The 13,413-nt window shown below is 35.5% G+C and overlaps 1 protein-coding gene across 1 annotated transcript; it reads left to right on the top strand.

Moving 5' to 3' along the window:
* The first annotated feature begins 589 nt into the window (after window positions 1–589).
* On the top strand, window positions 590–1,702 carry LOC111778758 (ribonuclease MC-like). Its single transcript, XM_087122828.1, has 2 exons — window positions 590–811; window positions 923–1,702. Exons 1-2 carry the CDS (start codon window positions 590–592, stop codon window positions 1,517–1,519), a joined length of 819 nt encoding a protein of 272 aa, XP_086978954.1. The 3' UTR covers window positions 1,520–1,702.
* The last annotated feature ends 11,711 nt before the right edge of the window (window positions 1,703–13,413 follow it).

The following is a 13,413-nucleotide window of genomic DNA, read 5'->3' as shown; positions in this document are numbered from 1 at the left end:
AATAATGAAATATTGTCGATTAAATACTTTGCCTCAACCACCATTAATTTGTCTTATATGCATCACCTCCCTCACATCTCACATTTACTCCATAAATATTTCTTAATTTATATTCTTGACTTTTATTTATATAATTGAGATATGAAGATTTGAATGAGAGTTTAGAGAAAAGAGTACAATCTCAATTATCGTAGGCTCATTTGAACGTTTTTCACAAGAGTGTTATGAGATCCCACATCGGTTAGAGAAGAAAACGAAGCATTCTTTATAAGGGCGTTGAAACCTCTCCCAATCAGGAGCGTTTTAAAACCTTGAGGGGAAGTCAAGAAAGACAATATCTACTAGCGGTGGGCTTAGGCTGTTACACGTATTTAGTTGAATATAAATATGTGGTAGTCATCAAACTATTACCATTATTATTATAGTTCAATTATAAGTACGTTTAGATTGATCAACTTATTAAATTCATTTTAATATTTATTATTTCCTAGAGAGAAAAGTCAACAAAGAATGGTTAAGAAAATTCTCTATATAAACCCAACCATTATGTTCATCTGGCTTGCAAGCACAAAAGCGATCAAAATCCATTATGGCTAAAGCTCCTTTCATAGCTTCTATATTCAACTTCGTCTTATGCGTAAAGGCTCAATTTGATTATTTTCAAATGGTTCAACAATGGCCTCCAGCTACATGTAGTGGAGTAAGATGTTATGCTAACCCTCCCGCCATGTTCACAATTCATGGTTTGTGGCCAAGCAATTATTCAAATGTTCCTCTTGTTTGTGCAGGACAACCATTTAATCAAGCTCAGGTTCTTACGTTATATTCTTTTTATTTCTTTTTTTTTATTTCATTTTTTTTTAATTCATGTTAATGTATCTTTTATTTAAAAAGTATAATAAATTTCTGGCTTCTTGTTTAGATTGCAACATTAGTACCCCAATTAAACACATATTGGCCGGATGTAATAAGTGGGAACAACCAACGATTTTGGAAACACGAATGGGATAGTCATGGAACGTGTTCCGATCCTCCTTTCAACCAACTTCAATATTTCCAAACAACTCTAAATATTCGTACAAACCATAACTACGATCTCCTGGCCATCTTGAACACCGCAGGGCTAGGCCCGACTGGCACAAATACTAGACAATACCAAGCCATTGAAGGTGCCATTCAAGCTGCCACAGGTAAGAAGCCAGGTTTACGCTGCAACAAAAATGCACAATCTAAAAAGAAACAATTGTTCGAAATCATCTTGTGCTTTGACAAAAATGGTGTCACTCTAATTGACTGTACTCAGTTTGCTGGAATCACGTGTCCTTCACAATTTGTGTGGCTCGATCGACAACCTTTGAGTTTGGTGAGTGCAGTTGGAGAGCTTAAGAATTCTTTAGTCCACCAGGTCTCTATTCTCAAGTTTTTGTTTCTCTGTATTCTTCTTTCCATTACCATCATGTTTGGGAAGAGATTTTATGGAACACGTAGAGGTGGTAGTGGTGGTGGAAAGCAGGAATAATGAGTTCCAAATACTTATGTTTCTATGTACAATATATCGTAATATCGTGTCGTAAGAGTAGTGTGTGCTGTGTCGGGTTGTAATTTCATAAGAAGATGTTTTGATATGTTATGATTTAAATTATGTTTCGGGATGTTATCGTATAAGATAACTTATTTGTTTACTAAATATTTTTAAAATGAGTGAAGGGCCTTATGCTAATCCAATCCAATCCAATCCAATCCAATATTTATAATTTGGGTTGGGTGTATTCGGGTTGTCAGGTTAAACGTGTGTACTTCTCGGGTGTGAAAAAGAATTCATTTCATTTATTGGCGTTGGAAAGGCAGTCCACGAATGGAAAACAGAAGCTTCTTCCTAATAGTAGAATTGCAGTTGGAAAGGCAGTCAATTGTAGAATTGCAGTTGGAAGAGCAGAAACTTTTCCAATTGTAGAATTGCAGCGAAGGGATGATAATTTTCCAGTTTTTACTCTCGTTGCACCCTAAAGTTCATCCTTTGGATAGACTAAATTCTGCTACTCTTAAGAATATGCTCCATGCTTATCCCATTCGTGTCCCCACACGCATTGGTTGCCCCCTTGATAACGTTTGGCCAGATTTCACTCAAGTCTGAGTTGTAGTGTTCTAACTTGAAGGAGTAAGAGTTATGTGAGCGTTTTGTTGAGGAATATCAAGAACACTCTAACATGGTATAAGGATCATGCCTTAAACTTAGTCATGTCAATAGAATTCTCAAGTGTCGAACAAATAAGTTGTGAACCTCAAAGGTGTAGTCAAAAGTGACTAAAGTATCGAACAAATGGTTTACTTTGTTCGAGGGCTCTATTGGAGTGGAGGATTGTCGAGGATTATTAAGAATACTCTAACAAGTTTTAAGGGTATTAAATCGTATGATCCAATTCTTGATTGTCAACTTAAACATAGGTTAGAGATTCAAATCATCATTGATTCAAAATGTTTAAATTTATTGTGCATATGACGAAGAATTGATCATCATTAGACGACTCTTATCCCACCATTCACAAATACGGTGTCTCTTACTCTCTCTAATCCTCTTTTTACTGTTTTTCATAGCTCATTATGTTACCTTGATTGAAGTTTGGAGCTCATTTTGGTAGGTAAGGATTAACATTTTGATGTTTTTCGAAATTTTTGTGGGGGAATAATTAGGCATGATGATTTAGAATAGAATGTTGAAGAAAAGAGTGTATAAACTAGTAAAAAAGTGCATAAATCGAAACCCTAATTTGGAAACCCCAATCCGGGACGTTTAAAGCAAGTGCTAAAAAAATCGAGTAATGTTCGATGTTTTTCGAAATTTTTGTGGGGATCAGGCATGATGATTTAGAATAGAATGTCGAAGAAAAAGAGTGTATAAAATAGTAAAAAAGTGCTTAAAACTGAAAACCTAATTCAAAAACCCTAAATTCGGGACGTTTGAAGCACGTGCTAAAAATACCGAGTAACGTTTGATGTTTTTTGAAATTTTTGTAGGGAATGATTAGGCATGATGATTTATAATAGAATGTCGAAGAAACGAAGTGTATAAAACAGTAAAAAAGTGCTTAAAATCGAAACCCCGAATTCGGGACGTTTGAAGCACGTGTTAAAAAAATCGAGTAACTGTCCATCTTTTTCGAAAATTTTGTGGGGAATGATTAGGCATGATGATTTAGAATAGAATGTCGAAGAAACGGAGTGTATAAAACAATAAAAAAGTGCCTAAAATCAAAACCCTAATTCGAAAACCCTGAATTCGGGACGTTTGAAGCACGTGCTAAAAAAACCAAGTAACGGTCGATGTTTTTCGAAATTTTTGTGGGGAATGATTAGACATGATGATTTAGAATAGAATGTCGAAGAAACGGAGTGTATAAAATAGTAAAAATGTGCTTAAAATCGAAACCCTAATTCGGAAACCTCGGATTAGGGACGTTTGAAGCACGTGCTAAAAAAACCGAGTAACGTTCGATGTTTTTCAAAATTTTTGTGGGGACTGATTAGGCATGATTATTTAGAATAGAATGTCGAGGAAACGGAGTATATAAAATAGTAAAAAAGTGCTTAAAATCGAAACCCTAATTCGGAAACCCCGAATTCGGGACGTTTGAAGCACGTGCTAAAAAAATCGAGTAACTGTCCATCTTTTTCGAAACTTTTGTGGGAAATGATTAGGCATGATGATTTAGAATAGAATGTCGAAGAAACGAAGTGTATAAAACAGTAAAAAAGTGCCTAAAATCGAAACCGTAATTCGAAAACCCCGAATTGGGGAAGTTTGAAGCACGTGCTAAAAAAACCAAGTAACGTTCGATGTTTTTCGAAATTTTTGTGGGGAATGATCATGCATGATGATTTAGAATAGAATGTCAAAGAAACGGAGTGTATAAAATAGTAAAAATGTACTTAAAATCGAAACCCTAATTCGGAAACCTCGAATTCGGGACGTTTGAAGCATGTGCTAAAAAAACCGAGTAACGTTAAATGTTTTTCAAAATTTTTGTGGGGAATGATTAGGTGATGATTTAGAATAGAATGTCGAGGAAATGGAGTGTATAAAACAGTAAAAAAGAGTGCTTAAAATCAAAATCCTAATTCAGAAACCCCGAAATTGGGACGTTTGAAGCACGTGCTAAAAAATCGAGTAACATTCGATGTTTTTTGAAATTTTTGTGGGGAATGATTATGCATGATAATTTAGAAAGAATTTCGAAGAAACGGAGTGTATAAAACAGTAAAAAAGTGCCTAAAATCAGAACCCTAATTCGAAAACCCCGAATTCGGGACGTTTGAAGCACGTGCTAAAAAAATCAAGTAACGTTCGATGTTTTTCAAAATTTTTGTGGGGAATGATTAGGCATGACGATTTAGAATAGAATGTCTTGAAAACAGAGTGTATAAAATAGGTAAAAAGTGCTTAAAATCGAAACCCTAATTCGAAAACCCTGAAACTTGGACGTTTGAAGCACGTAATAAAAAAAACAAATAACGTTCGATGTGTTTCAAAATTTTTGTGAGGAATGATTAGGCATGATGATTTAGAATAGAATGTCGAAGAAATGGAGTGTATAAAACAGTAAAAAAGTGCTTAAAATCGAAACCCTAATTCGGAAACCCCAATCCGGGACGTTTGAATCACGTGCTAAAAAAATCGAGTAACGTTCGATGTTTTTTTAAAATTTTTTGGGGAATGATTAGGCATGATGATGTAGAATAGAATGTCGAAGAAACGGAGTGTATAAATAGTAAAAAAAGTGCTTAAAATCGAAACCCTAATTCGGAAACCCTTAATTCGGGATGTTTGAAGCACGTGCTAAAAAAAGCCAAGTTGGTAGGTTTTATGTCCTAAAACTCATAGTTTGTAAACAAAAACATATTTTATTTTCAATAAAGTTATTATTGATGTTTATTAGTAAAGATTGTTATTGAATAAAGTGAATTTTACTATTATTAATCTAAATCCAATAAACTAAGAACACTGTGACTATAGTATGATTACTTGAACTATATGTAGAGACATAAGAGTGGATCAAGTTCAAGTATATAGTCAAAATGATCTATAGTACAAGGATAAGGCTGAGTACCTTATCTTGGGGACACTATGGATGCGGCCCACTTTTGTATATGACATAAACAATGTGATCAATAAATTGTACATGCGGAGACATGTGAGCGGGGGCGTCCTATGCAATGAGCATTGCATAAGATCGGATCATGAAGAAAATCACTCTCACTTTATAATGTCGATTATTGTTGAGACTGATTTTCTTTTCATTTGATGACCTAGGTAACTCGATCTTAATCCTGAGCTAACCATGAACCTCTGTTTATTCGGAATTATCCTTAGATTTGCATGAGTGAGAGTGGCTCGAGTTCGCCAACTCAATAGGCCTCCCATTTCAGGGGTAAGACTGGGTGAATGGCTGGGGGCTTGGGGTGCAAGATGACATTCACTCGTACCCACTTTTAGGGATAGAAGAGAGGTAGTTCCTTTAAGTACTGACTCCAAGTCTTGAACAAGGGGCCGCACCCTCTAATTGGCCTGAGAGGGATTCAGTTTACTGGTTGAACCACAAACCAATTGTTCATTAGAGGATCAGTGAAACATAAGGAACAAGAAGTAATTTCAGGGGTAAAACGATAAATTGACCCAGCTCTAGTTACGAACAACCTGTGAAAGATCGACTTACTAATCATGGTTATATCAAATGGACAGAAATATATCTATAGTGAGGGGAGTGCAACTACTCGGTTATAGTGGAGTGTCCTAGTAATAACAAGGTTAATGAGTTCAATCCGTTAATCTTGTATTGTTGGAGCCCATGAAATATAGATCCATTAGGTCCCTATGCTAGCTCATATCAGACTAAACCATAGAACAATATGACGAGTGAGTTCGAAGTGTTCAAATTCAAATTAGGGAATATGCGCTACATATATACGATATATTTAACCGCATTTTTGTTTTATTTACGAATTAAACAAAAAGAGAGAATCAAAGATATTTAATAAGATCTAAATATTTTAATCAAACATGTGTCGGAATTGATTGGGATTGACATTTGAATTAATATTAAACATTAATTAAATAGTTTAATTAATCATTTAATATTACTTTAAATCAAAATTAATTATTCAAATTAATTGTTGAATTAAAATGAAGAAAGTCAAAATGTTGACTTCACTTAATGGAAGAATCCATGTTTGAGTGAGTTGAATTTTGAGGTGTCAAAATTTGGTTTAACCAAACTTGCATGCTTGCCCAATAAACTCCACAAATTTGAGTGGAATTTTGAGTGTCAAAATTTGGTGAACTCAAATTTGTATGAACATTCAAACATGACTCTATAAATAGAGTGATCAAGGGACATGGAACTTCTCCCTTAGAAAAACCTTGAGAAAAACTCTCACAAACTCTATCTTCATATATACTAAATCCCTCTCAAGCTTAGTCACTCACCGGATTCAACAATCCTGTTATAAGGCCGGAGAATAGTGGAGAAGACACTCGTGGTGGTTCAAAACCGGTTCGTGAGGAAAAAGGAATTTGAACTACAAAAGGTTAGTACTCAAAGACCTTGAGTTTTAATACTTTTGAACATGCTAGTTATTTACTATAATTGATGTTCTAAGAGTGCCTAAGATCCAAATTGCTTCCGCATGTGTTATATTAACTCCATCACGAGTAACGTTCGATGTTTTTCAAATTTTTTGTGGGGAATGATTAGGCATGATGATTTAGAATAGAATGTCGAAGAAATGGAGGGTATAAAATAGTAAAAAAGTGCTTAAAATCGAAACTCTAATTTGGAAACTTCGAATTCGGGACATTTGAAGCACGTGCTAAAAAAACCGAGGAACTATGCATCATTTTCGAAACTTTTGTGGGGAATAATTAGGCATGATGATTTATAATAGAATGTCGAAGAAACGGAGTGTATAAATTAGTAAATAAGTGCCTAAAATCGACACCCTAATTCGGAAACCCCGAATTCGAGACGTTTGAAGCACGTGCTAAAAAAACCGAGTAACGTTCAATGTTTTTCGAAATTATTGTGGGAAATGATTAGGCATGATGATTTAGAATAGTATGTCAAAGAAACAAAGTGTATAAAACAGTAAAAAAGTGCTTAAAATCGAAAACCTAATTCGGAAACCTTGACTTTCAGACATTTAAAGCACGTGCTAAAAAAATCGAGTAACGTTCGATGTTTTTTGAAATTTTTTTTGGGAATGATTAGACATGATGATTTAGAATAGAATGTCGAAGAAACGGAGTGTATAAAATAGTAAAAAAAGTGCCTAAAATCGAAACCGTAATTAGGAAACCCCAAATTCGGGACGTTTGAAGCACGTGCTAAAAAAATCGAGTAATGTTCGATGTTTTACGAAATTTTTGTGGGGAATGATTAGGCTTGATGATTTAGAATAAAATGTCGAAGAAACGGAGTGTATAAAAAAGTAAAAAAGTGCCTAAAATAGAAACCTTAATTAGGAAACCACGAATTCGAGACGTTTGAAGCACGTTCTAAAAAAACCGAGTAACGTTTGATGTTTTACGAAATTTTTGTGGGGAATGATTATGATTTAGAACAGAATTTCGAAGAAACATTGTGTAGAAAATAGTAAAAAAGTGCTTAAAATCGAAACCCTAATTCGTAAACCCCGAATTCGGGCCGTTTGAAGCACGTGCTAAAAAAAACCGAGTAACGTTCGATGTTTTATGAAATTTTTGTGGGGAATGATTAGGCATGATGATTTAGAATAGAATGTCGAAGAAACTAAGTGTATAAAAAATAGTAAAAAAAATGCTTAAAATTGAAACCCTAATTCAGAAATTCCAAATTTGGGACGTTCGAAGCACGTGCTAAAAAATCGAGTAACGTTCAATGTTTTTCAAAAATTTTTTGGGGAATGATTAGACAAGATGATTTAGAATAGAATGTCCGAGAAACAGAGTGTATAAAACAGTAAAAAAGTGCCTAAAATTGAAACCCTAATTCGGAGACCCCGAATACGAGCCATTTGAAACACGCGTTAAAAAAACCGAGTAACGTTCGATGTTTTCTAAAATTTTTGTTGGGAATGATTAGCATGATGATTTAGAATAGAATGTCGAAGAAACGGAGTGAATAAAATAGTAAAAAAGTGCTTAAAATCGAAAACCTAATTCGGAAACCCTAACTTCTGGACGTTTGAAGCACGTGCTAAAAAAATCGAGTAACGTTCGATGTTTTAAATTTTTTTTGTGGGGAATGATTCGGCATGATGATTTAGAATAGAATGTCGAAGAAACGGAGTGTATAAAACAGTAAAAAAGTGCTTAAAATCGAAACCCTAATTCGAAAATCCAAATTCGGTCGTTTTTAGCACGTGCTAAAAAAACCGAGTAACTGTCCATCTTTTAGGAAACTTTTGTGGGGAATGATTAGGCATGATGATTTAAATTACAATGTCAAAGAAACAGAGAGTATAAAACAGTATTAAAGTGCTTAAAAACGAAACCCTAAATCGAAAATCCCAAATTTGGGACGTTTGATAGGTTATTGAGTCTGCTCTCTTATTTATAACTTGATCAACGGTTATATCCGGTAAAGCTATATTTGGTAAAGCTATATCCGGTAAAACTATATATGGTAAATAGGTATATATAGTAGATGGTTAAATCTGGTAGAGCTATATATAGTAGATGGTTAAATCTGGTAAAGCTATATATAGTAAACTGAACTATATATATCCCGTCCGGTAGAGCTTTGAAGATGTACTTTCTGTATTCTTCTCTATTCTCTCCTACTGTACATACTTGAAGTCATCAATATAAATCTTTTAGCCAGAGTTCTCCTTGCATTTTCTCTATCCTGTTCTTTGTGTTCATCTAGATCGAGTGTGTGCATTGTTGTGCGATCCTAACAACTGGTATCAAAGCTAGGCGAAATTCACCACGATCTGTGAAGATGGAAAGTTCAAAGATTGGAATTGAGAAGTTCGATGGATCCGATTTCAGTTTCTGGAGGATGCAGATTGAAGATTATTTGTACTAGAAAGATCTTCATGCACCCCTGTTGGGAGTGATGCCGGATACCATGACCACGGAACAGTGGAAGCTCAAGGATCGAAAAGCCTTAGGGATGATCCGGTTGATGCTATCAAGAAACGTGGCGTTTAACATCATCAAGGAGAAGACAACGTCAGATTTGATGAAGGCGCTGTTGAATATGTACGAAAAACCGTCGGCTATGAACTATTGGGTTTTATGTCCTAAAACACATAGTTTGTAAACAAAAACATATTCTATTTTCAATAAAGTTATTATTGTTGTTTATTCAGTAAAGATTGTTGTTGAATAAAGTGAACTTTACGATCATTAATCTAAATCCAATAAACTAAGAACACTCTGGCTATAGTATGATTACTTGAACTATATGTAGAGACATAAGAGTGGATCAAGTTCAAGTATATAGTCAAAATGATCTATAGTATAAGGATAAGGCTGAGTACCTTATTCTGGGGACACTATGGATGCGGCCCACTTTTGTATATGATATAAACAATGTGATCACTAAATTTTACATGTGGAGACATGTGAGTGGGGGCGTTCTATGTAATGAGTATTGCATAAGATCGGACCATGAAGAAAACCACTGTCACTTTATAATGTCGTTTACTGTTGAGACTGATTTTCTTTTCATTCGATGACCTAGTTAACTCGATCTTAATCCTGAGCTAACCATGAACTCCTGTTTATTCGGAATTATCCTTAGATTTGCATGGGTGAGAGTGGCTCGAGTTTGCCGACTCAATAGGCCTCTCATTTCAGGGGTAAGACTGGGTGAATAGCTGGAGACGTGGGGTGCAAGATGGAATTAGCTCCTACCCACTTTTAGGGATAGAAGAGAGGTAGTTCCCTTAAGCACTGACTCCAGGTCTTGAACAAGGGGCCCCACCCTCTCATTGGGCTGAGAGGGATTCGGTTTACTGGTTGGACCACAAACCAATTGTTCATAAGAGGATCAGTGGGACATAAGGAACAAGAAGTAACTTTAGGGGTAAAACGGTAAATTGACCTAGCTCTAGCTACGAACAACCTGTGAAAGATCGACTTACTAATCATGGTTATATCAAATGAACAAAAATATATCTATAGTGAGGGGAGTGCAACTACTAGGCTATAGTGGAGTGTCCTAGTAGTTAACGAATGTTGGTTAACAAGGTTAATGAGTTTAACCGGTTAATCTTGGATCGTTGGAGCCCATGATCTATATGTCCATTAGGTCCCTCTGCTAGCTCATATCAGACTAAACCATAGAACAGTGTTACGAGTGAGTTCAAAGTGTTCGAATTCAAATTAGGGAATATGCGCTACATATATACGATATATTTAACCGCATTTTTGTTTTATTTACGAATTAAACAAAAAGAGATTATCTGAGATATTTAATTAAGATTTAAATATCTTAATCAATTATTTGTATTGGGATTAACATTTGAATTAGTATTAAATATTAATTAAATAGTTTAATTAATCATTTAATGTTACTTTAATTTGAAATTAATTATTCAAATTAATTGTTGAATTAAAATGAAGAAAATTAAAATGAAGAAAGTCAAAATGTTGACTTCATTTAATGGAAAAATCCATGTTAGTGGAATTTTGAGGTGTCAAAATTTGGTTTAACCAAACTTGCATGCTTGCCAAATAAACCCCACAAGTTTGCGTGGAATTTTGAGTGTCAAAATTTGGTTAACTCAAACAAGCATGCTTGCCACATAATCCCAAACATTTGAGTGAAATTTTGAGTGTCAAAATTTGGTGATCTCAAATTTGCATGAACATGCAAACATGATTCTTAAATAGAGTGATCAAGGGACATGGAACTTGTCCCTTAGAAAAACCTTGAGAAAAACTCTCACAAACTCTATCTTCATATATACTAAATCCCTCTCAAGTTTAGTCACTCACCGGATTCAACAATCCTGTTCTAAGGCCGGAGGATAGTGGAGAAGACACTAGTGGTGGTTCGAAACCGGTTCGTGAGGAAAAATGATTTGAACTACAAAAGGTTAGTATTCAAACTCATTAAGTTTTAATACTTATGAACATGCTAGTTATTCACTATAACTGATGTTCCAAAAGTGCCTAAGATCCAAATTGCTTCCGCATGTGTTATATTAACACCATCACCTTATACCCCACTGCAGGGTGTATGAACATAGCTGCTGTTGCTGAGAGTGCTTCAAATTCAAGTCTACGGCCAATGAACTTGAACATATGAACGCGAAAGGAATGAAGAGGCTGGCTGCGAAAGGAGTTTAGAAGGTCTAAAATCTGTTGATATGGGTCGTTGTGAGAACTACGTTATGAGCAAGCAGAAACGAGTTAGCTTCACAAGGACCGCCAGAAAATTGAAGAAAGTGCGGTTGGAAATGGAACCATATGTGGAGCAAGGTTCGACGAAGCAAGTGGGAGTTGAGCTTGAGTTGCAGAAAAACTCACTTAGTGATGTTGTAGCAGATACTCATGAAACTCCTTAGACTACTGTTGAGGAACCAGATATGGAGTAAGGTTCCAAGACCACGAAGCAAGTGGGAGTTGAGCTTGAGTTGTAGGGAAACTTACCTAGTGATCTTGTAGCAGATACTCAATAAACTCCTAAGACTACTGCTGAGGAACCAGATGTGGAGCAAGGTTCCAAGACAACAAAGCAAGTGGGAGTTGAGGTTGAGTTGCGGAGAAAATCACCTAGTGATCTTGTAGCAGATACTCAACAAACTCCTGAGGTTGTTGCAGAGGAACCAGCAGTAAAGCAAGTGACACCTGAATCGGTGTTGAGAACATCATCCTGTACTATCAGAGTACCAGATATGTATGTACCTTCATTACACTATCTATTGCTGATGAAAGGGAACCAGAGCCCTTTGATGAGGCCCTACAGTTGGAGGATACAACCAAGTAGGAGCAAGCCATGGATGATGGAACGTCTAGGCTTCAAAAATGCGTTGTACTGAGGCTGAGTACGTGGCAATAACTGAAGCTGGAAAGAAGACGATATGGATGACTGACTATCTGGAAGAATGGGCAAGAAGTAGCACGAAGATATTCTTTATAGAGATAGTTAGAGTGTCATACAGCTGATGAAGGAACCCGGTCTATCATTTATAGAGAAAACACAAAAGACGATACCATTTCACTTGCAGGTTAGTGAAAGATGGTGATGTGTTTGGAGAAGATAGAGGGTGCAAAGAATCCAACAAACATGTTGACAAAATGTGTTGGAATATTAAGGCTGTGCAAAGCCTCAATTGATATGGTGCCATGAAGATGCTCATGGTCGTTTGAGAATGAAATTCTTGGTTGACTAGATCAGTCTCCAAGTGGGAGAATTGTTAGGTTATGGTGCCTGCTGCTTATTTATAGCTTGGTCAATGGTTATATCCGGTAAAGCTATATATGGTAAATAGCTATATATAGTAGATGGTTAAATCTGGTAAAACTATATATAGTAAATAGCTATATACAGTAGATGGTTAAATCTGGTAAAGCTATATATAGTAAACTGAACTATATATATATCTCATCCGGTAGAGCTTTGAAGATGTACTTTCTGTATTCTCTCTATTCTCTCCTACTGTACATACTTGAAGTCATCAATATAAATCCTTTAGCCAGAGTTCTCCTTGCATTTTCTCTATCCTGTTCTTTGGGTTCATCTAGATCGAGTGTGTGCGTTGTTGTGCGATCTTAATATGAAGCACGTGCTAAAAAAATAGATTAACTGTCCATCTTTTTCAAAATTTTGTGGGGAATGATTAGGCATGATGATTTAGAATAGAATGTCGAAGAAACTGAGTGTATAAAATAGTCAAAAAGTGCTTAAAATCGAAACCCTAATTCGGGACGTTTGAAGCACGTGCTAAAAAAACCGATTAACTGTCCATCTTTTTCAAAACTTTCATGGGGAATGATTAAGCATGATGATTTAAAATAGAATGTCGATGAAACGAAGTGTATAAAATAGTAAAAAGTGCTTAAAATCGAACTCTAATTCGGAAACCCCGAATTCAGGACATTTGAAGCACGTGTTAAAAAAATCGAGTAACTGTCCATCTTTTTCGAAAATTTCGTGGCGCATGATTAGGCATGATGATTTAGAATAGAATGTGGAAGTAACGGAGTCTTTAAAACAGTAAAAAAATGCTTAAAATCGAACCCTAATTTATAAACCCTAAAACCGAGACGTTTGAAGCACGTGCTAAAAAACCTGAGTAACTGTCCATCTTTTTCAAAAATTTCGTGGCGAATGATTAGGCATGATGATTTAGAATAGAATGTGGAAGAAACGGAGTGTTTAAAACAGTAAAAAAGTGCTTCAAATTGAAACCCTAATTTGTAAA

Source organism: Cucurbita pepo, chromosome 3 (assembly GCF_057944985.1).
Source record: "Cucurbita pepo subsp. pepo isolate OVF chromosome 3, ASM5794498v1, whole genome shotgun sequence".
Lineage (NCBI taxonomy): Eukaryota > Viridiplantae > Streptophyta > Magnoliopsida > Cucurbitales > Cucurbitaceae > Cucurbita > Cucurbita pepo.
The sequence above is the reverse complement of the archived record's forward strand: the minus strand, read 5'-3'. Positions and strand labels throughout refer to the sequence as shown.